At 34.9% G+C, this 27,273-nt stretch overlaps 1 protein-coding gene across 3 annotated transcripts in view; it reads right to left on the minus strand.

Annotated features, from left to right (window-relative positions):
• Sec24a (SEC24 homolog A, COPII component) overlaps positions 1 to 27,273 on the minus strand; it is a 78,272-nt gene that overhangs the window by 28,404 nt on the left and 22,595 nt on the right. For 2 of the 3 annotated variants that reach the window (XM_005335737.4, XM_078019542.1), the window contains exons 4-17: positions 25,134 to 25,211; positions 24,483 to 24,643; positions 24,031 to 24,203; positions 22,506 to 22,608; positions 20,254 to 20,380; positions 18,540 to 18,649; positions 16,649 to 16,761; positions 15,181 to 15,299; positions 12,176 to 12,231; positions 10,731 to 10,937; positions 8,964 to 9,084; positions 7,520 to 7,678; positions 3,614 to 3,787; positions 613 to 723 (exon numbers count right to left, since the gene is read on the minus strand). In XM_005335737.4, coding sequence (XP_005335794.2) covers positions 613 to 723; positions 3,614 to 3,787; positions 7,520 to 7,678; positions 8,964 to 9,084; positions 10,731 to 10,937; positions 12,176 to 12,231; positions 15,181 to 15,299; positions 16,649 to 16,761; positions 18,540 to 18,649; positions 20,254 to 20,380; positions 22,506 to 22,608; positions 24,031 to 24,203; positions 24,483 to 24,643; positions 25,134 to 25,211 — 1,812 coding nt within the window. Of the gene's footprint in view, positions 1 to 612; positions 724 to 3,613; positions 3,788 to 7,519; positions 7,679 to 8,963; positions 9,085 to 10,730; positions 10,938 to 11,013; positions 11,650 to 12,175; positions 12,232 to 15,180; positions 15,300 to 16,648; positions 16,762 to 18,539; positions 18,650 to 20,253; positions 20,381 to 22,505; positions 22,609 to 24,030; positions 24,204 to 24,482; positions 24,644 to 25,133; positions 25,212 to 27,273 lie in introns of those variants that run through there. The other variant, XM_021733563.3, reaches the window with a different exon arrangement.

Raw genomic sequence — 27,273 nt, forward strand, 5'->3', positions numbered from 1 at the left:
TGAGATTCTTTCTGGGTGATAAAAATGTTCTGAAATTAGATTGTGATGATGACTTTATAACTGTAAACTTTCTAAAAATAATGGAATTGTAAACTGCAATGGGTGAAATCATAGCACCAGATCTTTTCTTTTTCTTTTTTTTTAATATTTATTTTTTAGTTTTCAGCGGACACAACATCTTTGTTTGTGGTGCTGAGGATCGAACCTGGGCCGCACGCATGCCAGGCGAACGCGCTACCACTTGAGCCACATCCCCAGCCCAGCAGCAGATCTTTTCTTTTTTTTTTTTTTTTTTTTTAATAAATATTTTTTTTTAAAGAGAGAGTGAGAGAGGGAGAGAGAGAAAGAGTTTTAATATTTATTTTTTAGTTATTGGCGGACACAACATCTTTGTTTGTATGTGGTGCTGAGAATCGAACCTGGGCCGCACGCATGCCAGGCGAGCGTGCTACCGCTTGAGCCACATCCCCAGCCCAGATCTTTTCAATGAAATAGTTACAATCACCCAAACATTGAAAACTGTAAAGTTAGTTACGTAAAAGAAAACAAAATTAGGTGGATTTGTCGAATGGTATTACTTGCAAAATATTTATAAGTGATAACAACTCTTACCCATATTGGCCAATAACCCCGAAATTGCTTGAACATCAGCTCCAAGAAAGATTTCATTTAGAGTCGAAACTACTGGCAAACACAAAGTATGGACACGAATTCTTCTTTCACCTTTGGGAAAACACACAATAGTAAGGCACAACTATATACAAAAAAGATTATGTTAAACTCATTTCAACTTAACCAAGTAGGATTATAGGAAGCAGAGACCTATAAAAATTTTAGTTGGTGAAAATCAAAGCTTTTTTTCAACTATAAATTTTTTTTGTTCACATTATTACAAAATAGATAACAGGGATTGTATTTAAATGATAGTATGCTAGGGTTTTTTTTAATTTTTAAAAATTTTAATTTGTTATAAGTATGCTAGGTTTTTCTAAATCTCCTTTCTAAATTTTCTGGTTACTTCTTTTGCAATAAAATTTCTGAGTTAATATATATAAAACATCACTACTCTTGCTTGTTTTATAGTCTATTTTTTGACATTTTAGCCTATTTTTGACATTTAAAGTTTAGAAAAACTTTATACTTCTTAATCGCAGAAAGAAATTTTTGTATGTAAGTTGCATATGAAATGTAAATTTTGTTAAGGCTTGGACCCTACTTCCAGGATATTTCATTATGTATATGCAAATATATCCACATTTGAAAAAAATTCTAAATCAAAACCACTTCTAGTCCTAAGCATTTGAGATAAGAGATGCTCAACCTGTATATGATTCCATTTTTTGACACTCCTGCAAGACAAAACTCTCAGTGGTTACCAGAGGCTGGGGATGGGAGAGAGAGAATGGTTACAAAAGCAAAGGGTGATGCTGGGAATGATGGAAGCAATTATGACTTTATTATGGTGATAGTTACATGACACACTTGTCAAAACTTGCGAATTTTACATTCAAAATGGTTCATTCAACTGAACTAGTGGTGCACACATGTAATTCCAGCTACTTGTGAAGCTGAGGCAGAATCATGAGTTTGAGTCTAGCCTGGGTAACTTAGTGAGACCCAAAGAGTTTAATACCAGTTTGAATCTTGCCACCTTTCTCCTTCAGGATCTCACTAAGTTGCACAGGATAGACTCAAAATAAAATTAAAAAGGGCCAGTGATGTAGCTCACAGGTAGAACACTCGCCTAGCATACTTGAGGCCCTGGGTTCAATCCCCAGCACTGCAAACAAACAAGTGACATCAACACAAACCAACCAAAAACAAAAGAAAAAGGTGCATTTAGTTGTGGAGTAACTCAGGAACAGGGTATGTGCTTAGCATGCACAAAAGCCATGGGTTTGATCCTGGGTACCACCGAAAAAATAAAACAAAATAAAAATAATTGTCTTTTACCATATATCAGTTATACATTTTTACAATGAACAGAAAAGGGACTGAGCTGGGTTTTTTGTCAAATAAAAAAATGGTACCTAGAGACAGAAATCCATCTTACTTTACATTTATAGTGTGTCATATTAATTATAATCATACAGAACATTCCTCTTAAAGGTTTTTATTAAAGTGTCCTTACTTCATACTTTCCATAAATTTTGGAGGGGCTATAAAGATTGAATACATATAACACAGAAAGTCTCCTCCAAAATTAAGGAGAACGTTAACAGACGTTAGGAGTAAAAAATCTTTAAAATAAAAAAGCAAATTAACATGCCCCACATCAGATTAGGTTAAAACACAAATTACAAATTAATTAGGAACAAATAAATCACAACTTAAAAAGTGTTTTCTGGTGGTCAAGTGTCATAGTATGTACCTGTAATGCCAGCTAGTTGTGAGGCTGAGGTGGGAGGATTACTTGAGCCCAGAAGTTTGAGGCCAACTTGGGAAATATAGCAAGACCCCATCTCAAAAGAAAAAAAAGCCAAGTGTGGTGATGCACAACTGTAATCCCAGTGACAGGAGGATCACAAATTAGAGGCAAGCCTCAGCAACTGAGTGACACTTGTCTTAAAAATAAAATAAAATAAAAAGGGCTGGGGTTATAACTCAGTGGTAGAGCACCCTTGGTCCAATTTTCAGTGCCACACACACACACAAAAAAAAGTGTTTTATCATCAGTTTTTTCAAAACTTAACTCAAATATCACTTCTGTGAGAACTTTCCTGTCTACTCTATCTTGAAAGAAAAACTGTTATTTATCCTTTTTACTATCTAATTGCCTATTAGAATTAGGTTATATAAAGGAATTTTTCAACTGAAAAACCAGTGTTTAATATATAGGAGATTCTCAATAAACATCCGTGAAATAAATGAATAAATAAAATCGTTTAGAAAGCCTGGTTTGGTGGCACACACCTGTAATCCCAGCAACTCGGGACGCTGAGGCAAGAGGATAGCAAGTTCAAATCCAGCCTCAGCAAAAGTGAGGTGCCAAGCAACTCAGTGAGACCTGTCTTTAAATAAAATACAAAAGGGCTGGGGTTGTGGCTCAGTGGTAGAGTGCCTGTCTAGCACGTGTGAGGCCATGGGTTCGATCCTCAGCACCACATAAAAATAAATAAAATTTAAAAAAATTTAAAAAAAAATAAATAAAATACAAAAAAGGGTTGGGGGTGTGGCTCAGTGGCTGGGTGCTCCTGAGTTCAATCTCCAGTACCAAAATAAAATAGAATGAAACAAAATCATTCAGAAAACTAAAGCCAAACACGTTGGCTTTACCAACATAGCTCTTATGATTGGGAATACTCTTTTGGCTTAAAAAAAAAAAAACCTCCCTCGGGGCTGGGGATGTGGCTCAAGTGGTACGCACATACATGAGGCACTGGGTTCGATTTTCAGCACCACATAAAAATAAAATAAAGATATTGTGTCCACCTAAAACTAAAAAATATTTTTTTAAGAAAAAAACCTCCCTCCAAAGAAAAGTTTATTATAGGCCACAGAGTACCACATCAAAAAACTTTAATATAATATTATGCATACAGTTAACAATATTCTCTCTTAAGAGGATAGAGCTCATGGTTTTTACGATAATTAAAGCAAACAAAAAATATACCTTTGCTTGATGTGTACAAGAGTGCTGACTGAAAAGAAACCAATTGAGTGTCAGTAAGACTTTCTTCTACTGACATCTGTACTGCATACCCAGCATCAGGATTGACATTGGGCAAAGAGAGTAAGTCTGTTGACCTAACGAAGAAGTTCCCATGGAAAGTATGAATGGAAAGACCTAAAAGAGAAAAAAAAAATTATCAAGATGACTTTTATATATCTATATGTGGATATTTACATTTTACCCTAATCATTTATTAGACAGTAAAAAAGTTCAATAATACACAGTATTGAATGAGGTTGAGGAGTAATAAGTGTCATCGTTGCTGTCATCTTTTTTTTGTACTGGGCTTTGAATCCAGCGGTGCTTAACTACTAAGCCACACCCACAGCCCTTTTTATTTTTTATTTTGTGACAGGGTCTCATTAAGTTGCTGAGGGTCTTGCTAAATTGCTAAGGCTGGCCTTGAGCTCATTCTGTCTCAGGTTCCTGAGTCATTGGGATTTACAAATATGTGCCACCACACTTCTTAAATTAGAGTGAGGATACAAATTTTCAAAAACTATTAGAGAACAATTTGGTAGTATTTATGAAAATTTTAAATGAATACTTATTTCGACTTTAGCAATCTCTTGTTTTTATTTGTCCTATAGACTCATTCAAGTGCCAAATTTCTATGTATAAAATAATTTTAAGGGATATAGCTCAGTTCGTAGAGTGCTTGCCTTGCATGCACAAGGCCCTGGGTTCAATCTCCAGCACCACACACACACACACAAAAAAAAAATAATAATAATAATAATAATAATTTTAAACAGACCGATGTGTAATAGCAAAAAAATTTTAAAATAGTTATGGGTAGGAAAATAAATAAATTGTGATTTGTTCATTTTATTGAATACTGGAATGAGAGAAGTTTTATATGAATTAAAATTAATGGATTTTTAAAAAAATATTTTTTGTTGTTGATGGAGCTTTATTTTATTAGTATGTGGTGCTAAGGATCAAACCCAGTGCCTCACATATGCTAGGCAAGCACTCTTCCACTGAGCTAGAAAAAATTAATGGATTTTTAAGATTTATTGAGTAAGCATCCACTGCAGCAACTTGAGAGGCTGAGGCTGGAGGATTGCAAGTTTGAGGCAAGCCTTGGCAACTAAGCAAAAAAAAAAAAATATGGTGGGGGGGCTGATAATGAAGCTCAATGGTAAAAAGCAATTGGTTTCAAACCCTAGTACTGCAAAACAAAAAAGAGTAAGTTTCTTGGCTGGGGTTGTGGCTCAGTGGTACAGCGTTTGCCTAGCATGTGTGAAGCACTGGGTTCAAGCCTCAGCCCACATATAAATAAATGATTAAAATAAAGGTCCATCAATATCTCAAAATAATTTAAAAAAAAAAGAATAAGTTCCTTGGTAACAAATTCTTAAAAGAAACAATTAAAAAATTAAAAATTAAACACTAAGTGAAAATATCTATTTATGCAAATACAACATGATACTTAAGTATTTAAATGGGGGCTGGGGATGTGGCTCAAGCGATAGCGTGCTCGCCTGGCATGCGTGCGGCCCGGGTTCGATCCCCAGCACCACATACCAACAAAGATGTTGTGTCCGCCGAGAACTAAAAAATAAATATTTTTTTAAAAAAAAGTATTTAAATGTACAGAAAAGTGGAATATACACCAAAGTGGTTACAGTAACTACGAACAGAGTGAAAATGTATCTGTGTGTGTGTGTGTGTGTGAGAGAGAGTGCACATGTGCATGTGTGTCCCCAAACATAAGCCAATATAGGAGTTTAACTGTAGCAAAAATGTATTTAATTTAATTTAATTATTTATTTTGTGGTGCTGGGGATCAAACTCAGGGCTTCTGGAAGAAAAACAAATGTATATTTTGCTTATGAAGTAAAAATCAACTTTAAAACAGCAATCAGAAAGAAAAAAAGGGTGTAGGTCTACATGTACATAGGCATCTAAGACCTGGTTAACAACAAAAAAATAAACAAAAAACACGTGCAGTGGTGTATTGACTATAATCCAAGCAATTCAGAAGGCTGAGGCAGGAGGATCTCAAGCCAGCCTGGACAACTTATTGAGACTCTGTCTCAAAGAAAATTTTAAAAAGGGTTTGGGGGCTTGGGATGTGGTTCAAGCGGTAGTGCGTTTGCCTGGCATGCACAGGGCGCTGGGTTCGATCCTCAACACTACATAAAAATAAAAAATAAAGATAATGTGTCCACCTAAAACTAAAAAATAAGTGAAAAAAAAAAGAGTTTGGGATGTAGCTTAGTAGTAGAGAATGCTTATTTAGCATTTGTGAGGCCCTGGGTTCAATCTCCAGTACCAAATAAATAAATAAATAAGAAACTAAATAAGGTAACCACAAACTTTCTTAGATCCCTAGTAGCAATAAATAAAATAAGAGAAACCTAAATAGGTTAACCACAAAGTTTTGTTAGATTAAACACTCTAGGAAGTGGGCAAAGGCTAGTTTATTGACATGTCCCCAGGCTGTTTGTGAAAAGTAAGTTACCACTGCACACAGTGGCACACACCTGTACACCCGGCGACTTGGAAGGCTGAGGCAGAAGGATCATTAGTTCAAAGCCAGCCTAGCAACTTCGCAAGGCCCAGAGCAACTTAGTAGTGAGACCGTCTCAAAATAAAATATAAAAAGAGCTGGGGATGAAGTTCAGTGGTTAAACACTTCTGGGTTCAACCCCTAGTACAAAAAAAAAAAAAAGGTACCTATAAATAGCATCCAACTGGCCAACTACAACAAGTCATAAGCAATTTTAATATGTATTTCCCCTAATTAGGAACCAATATCTGTAGAAATTGACACTTTGGAGGTCTGGCAATCTTCATAAATAGGATCCAACAATTGTATCCTTTGAAACAAATGGGGCTAGGGATGTAATTCAGTAATATAGCCAAAAACTTATATAATAGGCCCTGAGTTCAATTCCCAACACTGAAGAAAAACCCTCAAAAACATAAATGCCGAAAAACTATTAAATAAAAATCAATTCAGCAAGGCTGAATTATTATAATGATGGGTAACAGATAAGTTCATATAGACAGATTTGAAAATAAATCAGATATGTTAGTAGATCCTTATGTTTTTTTCCCTACATGTCTCTCATATTTTTTTCCACTTAAAAACATGATTGTCTTATTCCTGTTATAGAACAAAACATTGTTATATGAATAAAAAAGTAGAGCAGATTAATAATATAGAGAAATGAGAAATCAAGAATTAGAGCATAAATTAAAAGATCTTCCACTTCTGGAGATGGGTAATAGTAATGGCTGCACAATGAGAACGTATTCAATGCCACTGAACTGGGAGAGTGCTTGTCAGGAGTGCACAAGGCCCTGGGTTTGATCCCCAGAATTGCAAATAAACAAATAAAAGCAAAAATAAAAAAAATGTTTAAAGTGGTAAATTTCATGTATATTTTACCATAATTTTTTAAATAAAAATAACTGTTAACTAAAAATTAAAAAAAGTATGTGTGATGACATGCACCTGTAGTCCCAGCTACTCGGGAAGCTGAGGCAAGTTCAGGATCAGCCCAGGTAACATAGCAAGACCCTGTCTCAAATAAATAAAAGATTTCCCACCACTATTGTTCAAATATTTTCTTTGGGGACGTGGTCTCTTTTTAAAAAAAAACTTAAATTAATTCATATAGTATAACATTCATCATTTTTAAAATTTTTAACATATTAACAAGGGTTCCTATATTTTAATAGTGTTTCTTCTCTCTCCTTAATTGCATATACTAAAGCCTGCAAAGTATCTTAGAATGGCAAATCCTATAAGAAAAAACTAAGTGAAAATTTGTATTTATTGGTATAAAAAACCAATATTTATTCCTATGTTTTTTTAAAAAGTATCCTCACCTTTAGTGCATCGAATCCTCATAACTGCCTCAAAGCCAATTTTCCGAGTGAGGTATCTCTGTAGTTCCTTCTGTAATTTCTGTACTTGGACTGGGTTGTGCTGGTGATGGTAAGAAGGATAGTAATAGACACTACCTGCTGAGTACCGAGAAATACACCCTGGAAGAAAACATACACATTTTTCAAATAGTGGCATTACCTCCTATTACTATGGTAAAATAAGTGCAGACATTTGATTCAATTTTCTCTAACTTCTCAAGTCAAAAGAATATTCCATTCCGTAACTGTCAAAAGAATATTCTATTCCTCTAAATAGTAATGTAGACATTTTTCTATTTCTCCTCTACTAAATTAGAGTACAAGACGACTATGAAGTTTATAGTACATTAAATTGACTGTTAAACTGGGTATAATGTTGTGCACCTATAGTCCTGGCTATTTGTGAGGCTGAAGTATGAGGATCACTTAAATTCACAAGTCTAAGACCAGCTTGAAGCTGGGTGCAGTGGCCCTCACCTATAATTCTAGCAGCTCAGGACGCTAAGGCTGCTGGATCACCAAGTTCAAAGCCAGCTTCAGCAACTTAGTGAGGCCCTAAGCAATTCAGCAAGACTCTGTCTCTAAATAAAATATAAAAAAGGGTTGGGGATATTGCTTAGTGGTTAAGCAGCCCTGGGTTCAATCCCTGGTACTAGGAAAAAAAAAAAAAAAAAACAGCTTGGGCAAGAGCCCATTTCAAAAAAAGAAATATCCAAACCAAAACTGACTCTTCCAAAACTCTCTGGAAGGAATAAAAATAAATTTATTGGGCTGGGGTTGTGGCTCAGTGGTACCGCACTTGCCTGGCATGAATAAGGCACTGGGTTCGATCCTCAGCACCACATACAAATAAATAAAAGATATTGTGTGTACATCTTCAACTAAAAAAGATATTAAAATAAATAAATAAATAAATCTATCTATCTACGTATCTGTTTATTTATTTATTTATTTTTGGTGGTGCTGGAGATTGAACCCAGGACCTTGTGCATGCGAGGTAAGCACTCCACCAACTGAGCTATATCCCCAACTTGGGAATAAAAATTTTACTTTTGTCCTCTACCTAGAATACCATCATGCTACCTGGAAAGCTAAAGCAGGAGGATTGCAAGTGCTCAGGGGCACCTTACCACTGAGTTACATCCCCAGTTCTTTTTTTGTTTGTTTTGTTTTTGTTTTTATTTTGAGATAGGATTTTGCTAAGTTGCTAAGGGTCTTGCTAAATGGATGAGGCTAGCCTCAAACTTGTGCAGTGGTAGAGAACTTGCCTAGCATATGCAAGGCCCTGGGTTCAATTCCCAGTACTGGGGAAAAACAAAAACAAAAAAACAATGAAATAAAATCATTTAAACACCATTTTGATACTCATTTAAGGGAAAAGAAAAAATCATCAGGAAACACTTACCCAGAGAAGCCAAATCAGAATATTGTCCACTGAGAAGGAACAAGTCAACAGCTATCTGCTGACCAGAACAGTCCAATGCTAATTTCTTATAGAAGTCAGTAGAAGGTGTCAGGTGTATTTCCTATGAATAAATTACAAAGAGTTTTTTTTTTTAAATCATTAAATTATCAAAAATGTAAATACACACCTACATATAGCAAGGTGTCAATAACAATTGTCTTTAGGGATTCTACATAATCTACAGTGCTTTTACTATTTGATTTTTTTCATTAAGAATTCAGGTACTGATTAAGAATTTTCTATGGGCTAGAAATGGAGCTCAGTGATATAGAACTTGACTAGGATGTGTGGGGCCCTGGGTTCGATCCTCAACACCACATATAAGTAAATAAAATAAAGGTATTGTGTGTCCACCTACAACTAAAAAAAAAATATATTACAAAATACCTCTATCATATTAATTTTGTAATAGGCAAAGATAGTCATTATAACCAAAATCTAGCGAATGCTCAGTATGCTGGGAATCATTCTAAATAATTCATATGCAATATCTACTTAGTCCTTACAACTACCCCAAGAAGTAGATACTATCAATATTTTCACTTTATATACACAGTAATAAAGCAACAAAGAAATGAAGTAACTAAGTTCACACATCTAAAGAGCAGTGGAATGTATAGGTAGTCTGACTCCAGGAGTAACTTCATAATCAATATATTATACTGACTTCTCATAATCTTTTGGGAAACACAGGTCTCAAGCCATTAAGTTTAGCTGGGAACAGTGGCACACACCTGAAATCTCAGCAACTCAGGAGGCAGAGGCAGGAAGATCAAGAGTTCAAAGCCAGCATCAGAAACTTAATGAGACCCTGTCTCTTAATAAAAATAAAAATGGGCTTGGAATGTAGCTCAGTGGTTAAGTGACGCTGGGTTCAATCCCTGGGTGCCAAAAACCACAAAAACCCCTAAAATTGTAAGTTTATACATATGAGGTACTCAAATGCAATCTGAGGCTGTCAATATACCAAGTTACAACCATTCCTAGCTGGTCATCCGGGTTTCCCTTTGTCCCTAGCAAGTACATTAACTCCACTTTTTTGGGGGGTTGGGAGTTGGGGGTTGAGGGTTGGGGGCAGGTACTAGGTATTGAACCCGGTGCGCTTAACCACTGAGCCTCATTCCTGGCCCTTTTTTATGTTTTATTTTGAGACAGGGTCTCACTAAGTTGTTTAGGGGCTTGCTAAATTGCTGGGGCTGGCTCTGAACTTAGAGATTCTCTTACCGCAGCCTCCCAGTTGCTGGGATTATAAATGGAACTGGAGACTGAATCCAAAGGTGTTTTACCATTGATCTACATTCCCAATTCTTTTTATTTTACATTTGAGATAGGGTCAAGCTAAATTGCCAGGCTAGCCTCAAACTTGCAATTCTCCTTCCTCAGCCTCCCAACTCACTGAGACTATAGGCATGCACCACCATGCCCAGCTTAGCAAGTACTTTCTTTTAGTCTCCCAAACTTTCTCTTCAAAGCCAGGCTGGATGACTAGTGGTACTAAAGATATTAAAAATAAGGCATGGGTGAATCAGGTAGAGAAAAATATAGTAAGGGTTTCATATAAAAGTGAAACCATTTATCTATTTCCTTATAATTCCTCCTCCTCACAACTGGAAATCTTCCCTGCCTCCTCCCGCTAAAAAAAAACCCTATAGTCAAAGGGACAAAGTACCAGCATTAATCTTATCATACACTTGATGACTTTCTAACCTTAGCAGATGATTTTTGGTTGGGTTCCTCTCGTGGCTTCAGGGCTCCCACTCCAAGAGTTGGGAGCTGTGTTTGAAAGACGGACATTCGACCACCAGTTGGGGACATCAGCTTAAAGGCAGCCTGAAGTGCAGGACCCAAGGCACTCTGGGTCTCCAGAGTCTTGGTAAACATTTGTGGCAAAGTTTTCAGTAATTCTTGAACAAGCTTGTGAAGTAAATAAAGAAAACTCAAGAGTGTTACAATTAATTATTTTCATAATAAGTCAGTATCTAATACAAAAGACAAAGACATTGAGTCATGATGATGATCAGAGAATCTACAGACACTACACTAAACAATGAAGTTGGTCAAATGACAAGAAAGCCATTTTAAGTCAACATTATAAATTGGCAAGCAAGACATCAAAATTGGGGCCTTACAGTTCTTGCACATGCAATAGCCCAGCAAGACTATAAGTCCAAAATGTATCCAAAAGAACCATAAGTTTAGAAATTTGATCTATTTTCATGCCATGAAATATGGCTTTCTCTGTCGCCTCTACACTTTATTCTTTTAAGTTCCAACATGAGTTAATTCTTCCCTGTTGCAAAATCTAAGATATCCAGTAACTTTGCCAACCTTGTAATATCACTACAAAAGAAAAACAAAAATCAAAACCAACTACCTATTCAGGTTAGGTTGTACAAATAAAGAGAATAAATGGGGGAAAAATACTTTGCACCATGGCACAGTGACCACTGCCAACAGCAGAGACCATAGACTTGCTAGTTAAAATGTTACCCCTATGGCATATATGCATGTACAGGGTAGACAACATCCCCATTCAGACACATTCTGTTCACCTCTCAGTGTATTATGTCATGGCAATTTCCAGGCAGGTAATAAGAGTTTCTTCTGAACTGACCCCAATGACACTCTGTGAATCAGAAAAGCAAAGGGCACTGAGAGCAGCCTGGCTCATGTGCTTCTGTGTAGTGACGAGAAGCTTTATCTCAGCAACCCTCCCAACTTCCCAAAGGGCTGGCAAGACATATTTCCTTCAGATGTTGCTCCTTTCTGGAACAGGCTTCTCATCTATCCTACTAAAATACCTAGTTGCATTAGACTTAAAAATGATTGGCATGAGACTGAACTTGAGAACTGTTCATTTAATGAACTTAAACTAAGAGCAAGCTAAGATGCTACATAGCTTAGAAATGTCAAAGCAATCAGTAAAATTTTACTTAAAGTTCATTTAAAAAATATGCCTTCAGGACTGGGGTTGTAGCTCAGTGGTGAAGCACTTGCCTCAAGTGTGAGGCACTAAGTTTGGTCTTCAGCACCACATAAAAATAAATAAGTAAAATAAAGGTATTGTGTCCATGCACAACTAAGAAAAAAATTTTTTTAAATATGCCTTCAATATTTCAATCAAACATGTTGTGTAGGAAAATGTATCTTACCTCTTTACTTTCATTTAAGTTTACTAATAAGTTCTCTGGCATAGGTATAAAAACATCTGAAAGAATAAGTAAATATTTATTTTAAACAAAATTAAACTGTTAAGAATGTTCCAAATACACAACACTGATGCAATTCACTACTTTATACTTAAAGAAAAGCCTTCTCCCTGACTATAGACTACACATGTCCAAAGAGCTACCAAAACAGCACTGACTTGGGTATTTACAGCAACTTTTCTTGTTATTTGATGACTAATGAAGGTAAATAGCTTCCCAATTAGTAAACAGTGATCTGTAAGCACTCAGTAAGGGTTTGTGCAAGTGTTTTGTTTCCTAGGTTAAAGACAGCAACTCTTTTAAAAAATCTTGCTTTACTTTTTTTTATGGCTGACCCTGCAAACCAGCCAAAGATACTCTTTGCATAAAAAAAAAAAAGAGGCAACACACAAAAATTTAACCTTTATACAGAATAACCGTTATTCCAAACACTGATATTTTTTCATAAAGACCCACATAAATGCCCCAACTAATGAGACTACAAAACCAATTACAAATGGGAGTTCATAATCCACTTGAATCAAATGTATGAAATATGATATGTCAAGAGCTTTGTAATGTTTTGAACAACTAAAAAAAAATGAATTAGAAAGAGTACTAATGTGGGGGCTGGGGTTGTGGCTCTGCAGTAGAGCACATGTGAGACCCTGGGTTAGATCCTCAGCACCACATAAAAATAAATAAACAAAATAAAGATATTGTGCCCATGTATAACTAAAAAAAATATTTAAAAAAAGAGTACTAATGTGACCACTTTAGGTGAGCCTCTCAAAATTCACATTTATTCCTGCTTAGGAATTGAATTCCCTTCCTTAGATGAAGGAAAGCAAACTAGGAAGAAAAGATAGGTGTTGGTGAATTATGAGGAAAATCACTTCCTATGTTTCTATACTGCTTTTGCTAAGAAAAAAATAAAGCTAATTATGAAGTTTGTAAAAAAAATACAATAAGTAACTTAAAATATTAAATGTTTACTTTAGCTGTCATGAAAATTCTATTGCTAACTGTTCAGTTTTCTTCCTTTTATTCTTTAAAAAATTCACCCTCATGAAAAGAAGAGGTCTGAACTGGGTATGGTGGCTCATACCTGTAATCCTAATTATTCAGGAAGCTGAGGCAGGAGGATCACAAGTTTGAGGGCAGTTTGGGCAACTTGGTGTCTCCAAATAAAAAATAAAAAGGGATTGGAATGTAGCTCAGTGGTAGAGCACTTGTCTAACATGTGCTAAGGCTCTAGGCTCAAACCTCAGCACCACATTAAAAAATAAATAAATAAATAAATAATAAAATAAAAAAAGAGTATTCAGTTATTTTTTAATATACATATATTCACAGACTTTTCCACTACCATCATCATCTAATTCCAGATCTTTCTCATCATCTCAAAAAGAAACCCTGAAATCATGGTTACTTCCCATTACTACTTTCCCCAGGTTCCTAGCAACTAATGTACTTTCTTTTCCTATAGAGTTGCATATCCTGGACATTTTACATAAAGAGAGCCATAGTGGACTGGGATTATAGCTCAGTGGTAAGTGCTTGCCTAGCACGTGGAGGCCCTGAATTCAATGGTCAGCACCACATGAAAAATAAATAAATAGGGGCTGGGGATGTGGTTCAAGCGGTAGCGCGCTCGCCTGGTATGCGTGCGGCCCGGGTTCGATCCTCAGCACCACATACCAACAAAGATGTTGTGTCCACCGAGAACTAAAAAATAAATATTAAAAATTCTCTCTCTCTCTCTCTCTCTCCTCTCTCTTTAAAATAAATAAATAAATAAATAAATAAATAAAATGTGTAGTGTTCATCTACAATCTTAAAAAGAGAAAGAGAGAGCGCCACACTATAGGTACTCTTTTGTGATTGGCTTCATTCACTAAGAATATTTTCAAAATTCATCCATATTAATACGCATCAGTACTTTATTCTTTTTTATTGCTGAATAACATTTCATCATAAGAAAAGACTCTATCTGTTTATCTATTCATCAGATGGTGGGCATACAGTTGTTTCCACTTTTGGTCATATTGCTCTGAACATTTATATATGAATTTTTATGGATATGCTTTCTGGTTTTTTGAGTATACACCCATTGAGTAGAACTGCTAAGTCATATGGTAACTTTAACTTGTGTATGATTCTGTGTATCACTAGAGACTGAACCCTGCGGCACCCCACCACTGAGTTATATCCCCTTGGACCTTCTTTTTTTGTTGTTTTTGTGATGCTGGGGATTGAACCTGGAGCCTCAAGCATGCCCCCAGACCTTACTTATATTTGAAACAGAATCTTGCCAAGTTTCCCAGGCTGGCCTTGAATTTTTTATTCTTCTTGCCTCAGTGTCCCAAGTAACTGGGAATACAGGTGTGTGCCACTATGTTTGGCTTCTGTTTAACTTTTTGAGGAACTGCCGGACTGTTTTCCATAGTGGCTACACTGTTTCACATTCCCCTAACAGTATATGATTTTTCCAATTTTTGTTATTGTCCAAACCTTTCATTTTGGCCACCAACTTGGTGTGAGTGACATCTCATTGCACTTTTAATTTGTATTTGCCTGATAACTAATGCTGTAGAGCATGTATCAAATCTTTCTATAGAAATTTTGGTGGGAAGTGCTGGGGAGTGAACCCAGGGCTTTGGACAAGCTAAGCATGCACACTACCAGAGCTACACCTCTATCCCTAAAATATTGAATATTATATAATGAGTAGAGAAATGTCTATTCAAATCCTTTATCCACTCATTCACTGGGCTATTTGTCTTTTTATTGTTAACTTATAGGAGTTCTTTAGGTAATCTAGATATAAATTCTTTTTCAGATAGGATTTTCAAATATTTTCTCCACATAGCAGACTCATACCATACACTACTAATTTGCCAGGTCATGAATATTCCCCAAATAGAAAATTCCTTACACAGTTCATTAAATTTGTGTATAACATATACCTTCAATATCTGAAACTATTAGCATCTGAGGTTGAGAGAGACCTTCTTGAAGACTGTAGAAATGAATTGTACTGTCAAATGTTATGAAGCCAATTTTTGTTCTAGTGTTGCCAGGAAGCCTAAAAACAAATTCAGAAGAGTGTTTTATAAAATACATAAAATATATTCTAAGTATTATTACATGCAAATATCTAATTTACTATTACGGAAACTGGTCCAACACAAATTTTTAAACCATCCAATGTTTACAACTATGAAAACATCCCCCTCAATGGAAAACATGACACACATAAGCCAAATAATCAGTGAAAAACAGGAATAACAGCAATCCAACTTCTAATATGAAGTTATAGAGCATTTACTTGCCTGGCCTGTACAGCCCTGAGTTAATCCAGCACTGGGGGTGGGGACGGGGGTAAGAATGCTCCAAAAAATAATCATATTGGACTGGGGACATAACTCAGTTGGTAGAATGCTTGTCTCATACGAACAAGGCCCTGGGTTCAATTCTTAGCACAACAAAAAAGTATATAAATAAATAAAATCATATAACAACTCTAAAATGTAATGTGAATATAGGCAGTGCACCCCTAAAAAACTCTGCATGAATTTTATATATTTTTAAAAAATATTTATTTTTTAGTTTTAGGTGGATATAATATCTTTACATAATATCTTTATTTTATTTATGTGGTGCTGAGAATCGAACCCAGTGCCTCAGACATGCTAGGTGAACACTCCACCACTGAGCTACAACCCCTGCCCCATGAATTTTATTATATTGTTAAATGCATTTATTTAAAACAAAGAGGAGCAAAAGCATCTATTTTAAAGGAACTGTTTTTTTTGTTTTTTGTACCGAGGATTGAACCACTGAGCCACATCACCAGCCCTATTTTGCATTTTATTTAGAGACAGGGTCTCACTAGTTGCTCAGCACCTTGCTTTTGCTGAAATTGGCTTTGAACTCATGATCCCCCTGCCTCAGCCTCCCAGCAGCTGGGATTATAGGCATGTAAAGGAGGAGGATTAGATGATACAAGAAGAACAGAATACTAAAGATGAGAAAGTTGAGAGATGGGCAGTTCATTCAATTATTATTCCTTCTTACTACAGATTTGAAAATAATGTTCTTAAGAAAAAGTGAGTACTGCTGGGTGCAGTAATCCCAATGACTTGGGAGGCTGAGGCAGGAGGATCACAAGTTTGAGGCCAGTCTGGAAACTTGGAAAAACCCTGTCTCAAAATAAAAAATGCAAAGGGCAAAGACCATATAGCAGTGATAGAAGAATCCCTGGGTTTAATCCCAGGTATTACCACTCCCCCTCAAAAAAACCCAGTAATACCTAAGTGATTTAAATGAATTTTTAGAACATAAATTATATGACTTATTTTTGTATTTTGAAAACTAGTCATTCATTTTGCAAACACCATTAGTTACAGGTTTAAGCTGAATTGAGACACTTACAAATCCAGATTGTCTAACAAACTCTGGCAAACTGAATTCAAGTATCCAGTTTCAACTGCATTGTGAGACACATCAAAAACAAAGAGGTACACTGGAGGTTGTGGTGGTCGTAACTAAAGAAAAGAAGAATCTCATTAAATACATTTAATAGGATTAAATTTCAACTTATTTGTTGAGTTCACATACAGCAAAACCATAAAATATGCATTATTTACATACTAAGGGGAGATAACAGTAAAGTTACATCATAGTGTTTATAAATGCATACTTAAAGGAAAAATGAGTCTGGGATTGCCATATTGCAAGAGTATTTTCTCTAGGACAGAAAGGGGAAGAAATGTGATCAGAAGGGCTCATGGCAATATCAGTCACATTCAATTGCATGACCTATATAGTGTTATGCAGTACTAACAAAAGTATTTACTTGTTAACCTGTATATTTACATTTTATTGACATTTTTATGTGAGCATATTTTGCAATTTAGGGAAATGATCGTTACGAAAGTGACAACTCAAGTTAGCCTTGGCTGATTATTTAACCAACATTTTTAGGTTAAATCCCACAAAAATTTAAGACTATGTATTTTATAAACTTACAAATCCCCAAAGACTTGTTTTCATTTCCTCTTTTTATTTTAGGTGGGGAGGACTGGGGATTGAAGCCAGGGGCACTCTACCACTGAGCTACATCCCTAGCCCCTTTTTATTTTTTTATTTTGAGATAGGGTCTTACTAAGTTACCGAGGCTGGCCTCAAACTTGCAGTCCAGCTGCCTCAGCCTCCTCAGTAGCTGGAATTATAGAAATTTGCCACTACACCTGGCCAAAGATTTGTTTTCAATTAAAACAAACAAACAAACAAAAAGCATCAAATAGCCACAATCACAACTGGGCATACAGTACACTATTTTTTATTTATTTTTACATATATCACTTGCCAAATTCATAAAACCTGTCATTCAAGAGGTAAGCCAGGAAAAAAAAAAAAAAAGAGGTAAGAGGTAAGCCAGGAAAGAGTAAAAATCTTTTGCAATAGGCCAGTTTCCAAATTTAAGGGAAGCCATTTTGGCAAAACCTGGGCAATAAATGGCCTTATAAAGCTCAATTCAAAAGAATAAATGCTTCTGCTCTTCTGACTTTAATTCACCAAAGAAACAGTCATTCTGCAGAAAGCATTACCAACCACCACCAAATTTTTTATCTATAGCAAGACACTGACCTCTCATAAATTCCTCAGTATAATCAACCCAATTGCCAAGATAAAGACTATGCCACAAAAATATATTAAAATACTAGATTATTAAAGGTTGGTGATAAGTTTTATCTTCATATTCCCTTTCCCTAAGGGTAATTATGGCATAGCAAAAGAGAAAAGAAATCAAAAGACCTGAAATTTTTCCAACTACTGCCCAGTCACTTAATCTAAATTTATTTTCACATCTGTAAAATAGGATTAACACCATTTCCCTACCTTAGAGTATTACTTGTGATGATAAAAATGTAAGTGCTCTATAAAATGTAAAGTGCTAAGCATTTGGCATAATTATCTTTAAAATGCAAGGTCTCAGATACTTTCTGAAGAGTATAAAAGTACTTACAAGAGGATGTTCATCACAGCATTGTTTGTAAGAGAAAAAACTTGGGCATGATCAAATATAAATAGGGGTCCTATATTATACTGCAAATTTCTTGATGAACATACAAAAACTTCAGTGGAACTTTATATACACTTTTACTTTTCAAACTTATTCTTATCTACCAATTGCTTTTTTTAATGAATAGTATACTTTCTGAATTTAAAAACATAAAATTTTATTAAAGAATACTACATATTTTAACTTAAAATCCAATATTATAAAATGTGTACACTGTTTAAAAAAATGAAAGCTTACCATGTATTCTGAAGGAGCCATAAACTCAATAGTAGCGTTTTGAACTTCAGGTCTCCTGTGAGGTTCTCCATAAACTCTTGTCAAAGGATTGTACATGAACTCTTCAGGTACTGTATAAAGTTAACAATGTTACTGAAAGGATTAATTTAATATACCTTGCATTTGGCCATTTTCTTAACTTAGGGGTTTAGAATTAATTCAAAATAGTCTAAATATTAAGAATTAAACTCACTTGTTTGTTAATAAATTCACTTTTTAAAAAAGTTCCATTCAAGATCCTCACATACCAAGGGGCACTAAATATCTCTTATTTTTACAACTACAGTCATTATGATTTTTCTTTTCCTGTCTCTTGTTATCCTCTCTGTCTTAATTTTTACTAAAACTGCTTTCTGAAAATCAGTTGAAAAGATAAGAAAAACTGTCATTAAAAGTCAATTATTTTCCTAAATTTCAGTATACAAGGATTAACATTTGACATATGAAAAGTATAGAATGGCTAGACCTGAAAAGCCATGGTAAAACCACTTCAGAGGTTAAAATCATAAGAGAGTATACATTTTATTTATTATTAAGACATACAGAATATCAATTACCTACTACTTATATTAGTGCTCAGAATATTTTTTAAATTAATTATCATTGCAACTGTCTTCTCAGTAATTGTTTAGTAATTAAAATCCCTATGGACTCTAAAAGGTAAGCTACAGTTTGTGAAATTGGCTTGCATACATATAAAAGAGGCTTCTACCTTTATCACAATTTCATTTTGTATATTAAAACACATACCAATAAGATTATAAAGGTGCACTACACACTATACATACATTTTCTGAATTACTATATAGTAACTAAGTTTTCTTAAGCTATCTTTATTTTCCTCTACTTTTAAAAAATACACAAACAATAAAATTTTACAAAATCTCTGATTTTACAAAATCTCTTATATTCCTCTATTTCTCAATTTTTAGTTAACTTATTTTCACTAAGTTACTGAGGCTGGCCTCAAACTTGCAGACCAGCTGCCTCAGCCTCCTCAGTAGCTGGAAACATAGAAATTTTCAATGTGAATACTGGCATATTGATTTTCTTCCCTAATCCTAATTGAATGTCACTGGTTAGATGATATTCTTCAAACATAAATTATAAAGAAGTTACTGAGAGAAATCTCTTCCTCCTCAATTATTGAGAAAACTACATTCAACTGACCTTCTAGCACTGCCCACCTCCCTTCACACAGCAGTGAATGAATTAGGCTGCTAGTCTGTGGACTTAGTTTCTTTCACCCTAGAGAAAAGGCATGGGACAATTTCTAAATAAAAATATTTCTTAAGTCACTGTCTTAATACCATGAAATATACCATTTATTATATGCCCAATATAATAAATGTAAAAAAGTGATCACAAAATAATATTATTACATTTTTTGCTTAAAAAGTATATAATTATTTATTTGTAAGTAAATTTGCATAGAAAAAATTAACAGTGGCTTTCTCTCAGTGGAAGGATTGATTATAGGTAAATAACGGTAAATTCAAAGAATTGCTTTTATTTTTTTTGAAATAGGATCTCACTATGTTGTCATTTCCTGCTGCCTCAGCTTCCCTAGTAGCTGGGATTACAGATTCGTTTTTTTTTTCATTTCACATTTTTATTTATTATCTGATTTCCCTTCAATGCAAGTAGAAATTATAAAATGTTTCAAAAATCATACCATCATTGACTCGGTAACATAAGTTACACTTCCATCTTCTTTGATCAAGAAAGCTGACAAAAGGGTTAATGTATGTCCTGCATGAACGACATCTCACAATTGTACTGGAGGTAACCACAGGCAATTGCTGAAAAGACAAAACTAAGTTTGTAAAGGGAAAGATCCATTGTGTTAAAAGGGCAAGCATAAACCCATCTCTTCCACAAAATTATTAGGACATTTTAATTGGGGGGGGGGAGGAAAACAAGGAGAATATGTGTTCAAAATACCACACATTTACAGCTAGAGGAATGGGAAGTTATGCTCCATTTGTGTACAATATATCGAAATTGTACATATATAACTGTCATATATAACTAATTAGAACTAATAAAAAAGAAAAAGAAAAAAATGCCATTCAAAAACAATTTATGTAGCTAAATGTTCTGATTTTAAATCCTATTATTTTTCTCCAAGATCATTCTCATTAAAATTTGCCTTTTAAAAAAATTATTTTCTCAAGGTTGGGGTTGTAGTTCAGTAGTAGTGTTTGCCTAGCACATGCAAGGCCTCAGGTTCGATCCTAAGTACCACATAAATTTAAATAAAGGTACTATGTCCAACTACACTTAAAAAATAAGTATTTTTTTAAAAATATTTTCTCATAAACATTCACATTACAAAATGAAAATACACTTACAATATATTTTTGGCATAGATGGCAAAGAAAACAGGAACAACATCCTGAAATAATGATGAATGAAATTATTCCCAGTTTTTGATGTTACATGAAGAGGGTTGTCTTAATTCTCACACAAGAACTGTCATAAAGTTAATTTGTATTTAAAGTTTATTCTACATATTAAAAGTTCTAGGGACTGGGGTTGTGGCTCAGCAGTACAGCGCCCACCTAGTGCATATTAGGCACTAGGTTCACTCCTCAGCCACACATAAAAATAAGTAAATAAAATAAAGGTATTGTGTCCACCTATAACTTAAAAAAAAAAAAAAAAAAAGCTCTAGGGGCTGTTGCTGTAGCTTAGTGGCAGAGTGCTTGCCTTGCACATGTGAGGCACTGGGTTCAATCCTCAGCACAACATAAAAGCAAACAAATAAAATAAAGGCATGCTGTCCATCTACAACTACAAAAAATATTAAAAAAAAAAAAGTTCTAAAATTTTATACCAAAAATCAACAAAGGGGGCTCAGTGGTAGGGTGCCTGCCTAGCTAGCACTGGTGAGGGGGAATCAATAAAGGCAATAAAATCCTATTACCAAAAGGAAAGTCACCTCACTCACACTGATCTTCAAGTATGGCTATATGTTAAGGTCTCAGAGTCTCAAGACATCAGTGGATCAACTCCTGCCCTTTCTAAAATTTTTTTATTTTATTTGAGAAAGGAGCAACTTCTTAAAATAACTAGTTTTGCTCTAAGAATGGCAGAATGAGGAGATGAAGGTAAAGTACTTTAATTGGTAAATAATCTATAATTTATTAAAATAGTACAGCTTATTTATGTTAGTACCTCTATTCTATTCAGCATCTGCTGAAATTTTTTTTCTGGTACTGAAGCCTGAACCCAAAGGCACTTTGCTACTGAGCTACAACAGCTCTTTTTATTTTGAGATAGGGTCTCACTAAGCTGCTTAGGACCTCATTAAGTTCCTGAGACTGGCTTTGAACTTGTGATCCTCCTGCCTCACTGGAATTATAGGCATGCACCTCCACTCCTGGCCTCTTGGATTTTTCAAAAATATACTTCTTTGACCTTGTTTGAAAGTGTTTTGATAATAAAATTACTGGTTAGATTACAAATACAGAAATCCAATCTGGCAGATTGGATTTCTCAGAGGGAGAATGCTCGATTCTCATGGCACTGGGTTCAATCCTCAGCACCACATAAAAATATAATAAAGATACTGTGTCCACCTATAACTAAAAATTTTTTTTTTAAAGAGAGTGAGAGAGGAGAGAGAGAGAGAATTTTTAATATTTATTTTTTTTAGTTCTCGGTGGACACAACATCTTTGTTCGTATGTGGTGCTGAGGATCGAACCCAGGCCGCACGCATGCCAGACGAGCGTGCTACCACTTGAGCCACATCCCCAGCCCCCTAAAAAATTTTTAAAAAATTAAAAAAGAAAGAAATCCATCAGTAATCAAGTTCCTAAGGATAGCTCAAATTCTATATATCATTCCTGAATTACTGTAGAAAATTTCTACCACTAAGATAATTTTCTAAAAGACTTTTACTTTCACTAGAGAAACATACCACTAGATCTTTGAAAGGATGAAGCAGCAGACCCAAAGGAAGTTTGGCTTTATTCAGTAAGGCCTGAGTCTGAGGAATGCTGGTCAGTGTGCATCGAAATAACCTGCATCAAGGTAAAAAGCATATGTCAGTTGCTGCTATGATTATCCTGAAAGGAAAAAAGAAAAGTATTTAACAGGTACATATCTTAATATTAGATCAGATTACAAATAAAATTTCTCAGTAGCCCCTCTCAATTTTTTTTTTGGACCGGGGATTGAACCCAGAGGCACTTAACCACTAAGCTACATCTCCAGTCCTTTTTTACATTTTATTTAGAGACAGGGTCTCAATGAATTGCTTAGGCCCTCACTAAATTGCTGACTGGCTTTTGAACTTGTGATTCTCCTGCCTCAGTCCCCCAAGTCACTGGGATTAAAGGTGTGAGACACCGTGCCTGGCGACCCTCTCTACTTTTATCCCATTAAAATATTTAAGTCTTAAGTTCTGTTCAAAAATAGAGTAGATGGCTACCCTGTATTATATAGCTAAAATATTGTCTCTTTTCTTGTTTTAGGTATAATATAGCCTCGACTATCAAATGACTTATTTTTATGTAAATCTAAATCACACTAGAATTAAAAGGTGATTACACACACTTATAAATGCACTTTATATTTTATTTATTTATTTTTGATACTGGGTATTGGAACCCAAGGCACTACTACTGAGCTACATCTTCAGTCCTTTGTATATTTTATTTTGAGACAGGGTCTCACTGAGCTTCTCAGAATTTCACTGAATTCCTGGATGTCTATAAGACTGGGATTATAGGCATGCACCTCCAGTGATACTCATGACTCAGTGCCTCAGCCTCCCAAATCACTGGGATTACAGGTGTGTGTTGCAATGCTTGACTTTTTTTTTTTTTTTTTTTTTGAGACAGGGTCTTGCTATGTTGCCCAGTTTTCCAAGCTGGTTTGGAACTTCTGGGCTCAAGCAATCCTCCTGCCTCAGCTAGGACTATAGGTGCATGCTGCCATGCCTGAACAATTCATTCAATTTTGCTGAAGGTTGTAAAAAACTACTTCAAAATAGAAATAACAAATTTTATAACAAAATTCAATTTCAGAGTCTTCACTACACACATTTAAACTTATAACAAATATTTAGGAAAAAAATTATAATTAGGTTTATAGTGAAATAAATTTAAAATGACAGCAAAAAAAGAACTACATAGACTCAAATAATTGTATTTGGGATGCATTACCAGAATGATAATGAAAAGCATAATCTTATCAGAGCTAATAGAAGCAGCAATCACTTCAAGAGTTACAACCCTAATTCTTAATTTAAAACATTTCAATCTCAAGTTTAAGTGTAAAAGGTTTTTCTTCTATATTAGACCTCTTTCATAAATTAGTCTACTTATACAGCTTATTCATAAAACATGAAACTAAAAAAATGTATTTTAAAAATTCTAGAAAATGTAGGACATTCATGATGTCACATATAATATGAAACAACACAATTTGAAACCCCTTACTCTGGGTTACAGTTGAGTTTCTGGATGTCTTCATGCAAATTTGGAACTGGAGGCTGCAAAGGTGTTGAGGGAAGCATATTTCTTTCTTGAAGAAGATTGATAACTCTTAGTCCCTCTGGATGTAGACTTAATCCACTCATGCTTGTAGTTAAATGATTAGCACCTAAGGGAGTCTACAGATATATAATTTAAAAGTAAGCAACTTTTGTTTTTCTCTTTCTAAAAGTAGTAAACTTGGTTCATTTCACTACATAATGAAAGTACAATCTATATTTCTTGGTCAATTTTTTGGTTCTGGAGAAATGTGTAAGTATAAAGGTTTTATAAAGTATCCATTATTATTCTAACTGGTTATAAAAAATGTTAATACAACTTCCTTAAACTTTCTTCATGTATATACAGTTTAAACCAAAAGGTAGAAAATAGATTGGGGAAAAAAGGCGAAACTTTACCTGAGTAAAGGCCTGGGGGCCACTTGGATAATTCAATGAAGAAGGTGGGATTCCAGTTGCACTAGGTGGTGTTGTGTTCTGATAACCAGGTGGTAAAGAGGGATATGCATATCCAACACTTCGGCTCATTTTGGGATTCTTATTAATAAGCTGTGGTGTTGCTAGAAACAAGGTAACTTTTAAGTTCTATTTTATATTCCAGAATACTTTAACTCAACACATGGATCCATTAAATTATGGGACTTATAACACCAAACTCCTTTGGATTAATTTAATAATCTCATTTATCAATTGAAGACAAACACTAGTAACGATTATAATCTAGCAATGATTATAATCTAGTTAATGTAGACTATAGCTATAAACACATACAAATAAGTTTGATATATTTAATTCACTTTCATGTCATGTAATAAATTTTGTATTCATATCACATTTCAATTTAAAAGAGCTTTAATGAAAACATCTTAGATGCTCGATTTATGGGATTGATTAAACAAATTTAGTTTATATAACTGATAAAAATAAAATAATAGATATGGCTACATAACACAGTATAAATTTTTTTAACTTAATTTCCTATAATAAGCAAATATGACTTCTATAATCAGAAACAAGATTTTTAAAAAAGAAATTTTCATAGCATCTCACCCAAGAAGCCACCTCCTTCAATTTCATCATAACTACTATGGACCGCCATAGATCCATTATTGGCATTTGATGTAATACCTAAGGAGCAAGTTCATTAATAATATTTAAGTTAGAATGGGTATTATAATTTCTATAAGATATGAACTAATATCTAAACTCTTAGATAATCTCCAAAAAAATAGTTTAAATCACTGCCTACCAAAAATATTGTCTTGGTAGCACACACCCACAATTCTAGCTACTGGGAGGTTGAGGCAGAAGGATATTGCAAGTTCAAAGCCAGCTGGGTCAACTTGGTGAGACCATGTCTCAAAATAAAAAATGAAAAGAGATAGGGATGTAGCTCAGAGGTAGAGTACTTGCCCTGTGTTAATGTCTAGTACTAGAAAGGAAAAAATGAGAAAATAACATAAACAGATGTATTTCAAAAAGTCTGGTGTTAGAAGAGGAAGAGGAAAAGGAAAAGGAAAAGGAGGAAGAGGAAGAGGAGGAGGAGGAGGAAAGAAGATTAAAGAGGAAGAAGAGGAGGAAGGAGAGGGAAAAAGAGGAAGCAGACTACAACCTACAGACAACCAACAGATACCTGAAAAAATGTTAACATCACTAATCATCAAGGAAATGTGAATCAAAACTATATGATGAGATAAAGTTCAAGACCAGACTACTGGGCAATTCAGCAGATCCTGTCTCAAAATATATAAAAAAGAGCTGGGGATGTATCTCAGTGGTTCAAGACCCCTGTGTTCAATCCCCAGTATTACACATACACAAAACAAAGACAAAAGTAATCCTGGAGTTGTGGTTCACAGGTAGAGTGCTGCCTAGTATGTGTGAGGCACTAGGTTTTATTCTTAGCACCACATAAAAATAAAGATATTGTGCCCACCTATAACTAAAAAATAAATATTTTTAAAAAAAATAAATAAATAATCCTGGCAAGGATGTGGAAAAGGGTAACAGCTAGTGGAAATGTTAACCAGCACAGTAATTATGAGAAAGAGTATGGAAGTTCCTCAAACAACTAAAAACAGAAATATTAAATGATTTTGACAGGGTTGGGGTTGTAGCTCAGTTGGGCTGGGATTGTAACTCAGTGGTAGAGCACTCACCCTGCATGCGTGAGGCACTGGGTTCGATCCTCGACACCACATAAAAATAAATAAATTAATTAAATAAAGATATTGTGTCCATCTACAACTAAAAAATGTATTTTAAAAAAATCAGCATGACAAAGAGATGTCTATACTCCCCCATTTATTGCAGCACTATAACACAAGAGCCAAGATACAGAATCAATTTAAGTGTCCATCAATGGATGAATGTATAAAGAAAATGTGTTAGTATATATGTGTGTGTGTGCAATGAAATATTGCTCAGCCATACACACACACACACACACACACACACACACACACACACACACACACTCCTGTCATTTGCAGCAATATGGATGAGCCTACAGGATGTTATGCTAAGTAAAATAGCCTGGCAGTATGGAAAAACAAATAACACATGTTCTCTCTCTCTCTCTCTCTCTCTCTCTCTCTCTCTCTCTCTCTCTCTCTCATACACACACACACACACACACACACACACACACACACACACACACCACACACACGTATGTATGTACATATATATTGAAAAAGTTGATCTCATAGAAACAAAGGAATTGTAGTTACCAGAGATTAGGAAGTGTAGGATGGTGGGAAGAGAAAGATTGGTTAAAGAATACAAATAACAGTTAGATAGGAGAATTAAGGCAGGTTGCAGTGATACATACATCTAATTCCAGTTATTGGGAGGCTGAAGATTGAGGATTTAAAGTTGGAGGTTATCCTGGGTAACTTAGAGAGACCCTGTCTCAAAGCAAGAAAAAGGGCTGGAGATGTAGGTGCTTGCCTAGCATGTACAATAACCAAGAAGGAAGGAAGGAAGAAAGGAAGGGAGGGAGGGAGGGAGGAAGAGAGGAAAGAGGGGGAAGAAAGGATTAATTTCTAGTGTTCTATAGAATAGTAGAGTGACTATAGTTAAAAATAATTTACTATTTCAAATTATCTTGGGCTAGGGATGTAGCCAGTAGTAGAGTGGTTGCCTAGCATATGAGAAGCCCTGGGTTCAATTCCCAGTACTGCCCCAA

Source organism: Ictidomys tridecemlineatus, chromosome 1, assembly GCF_052094955.1.
Source record: "Ictidomys tridecemlineatus isolate mIctTri1 chromosome 1, mIctTri1.hap1, whole genome shotgun sequence".
NCBI classification, from domain to species: Eukaryota; Metazoa; Chordata; class Mammalia; order Rodentia; family Sciuridae; genus Ictidomys; species Ictidomys tridecemlineatus.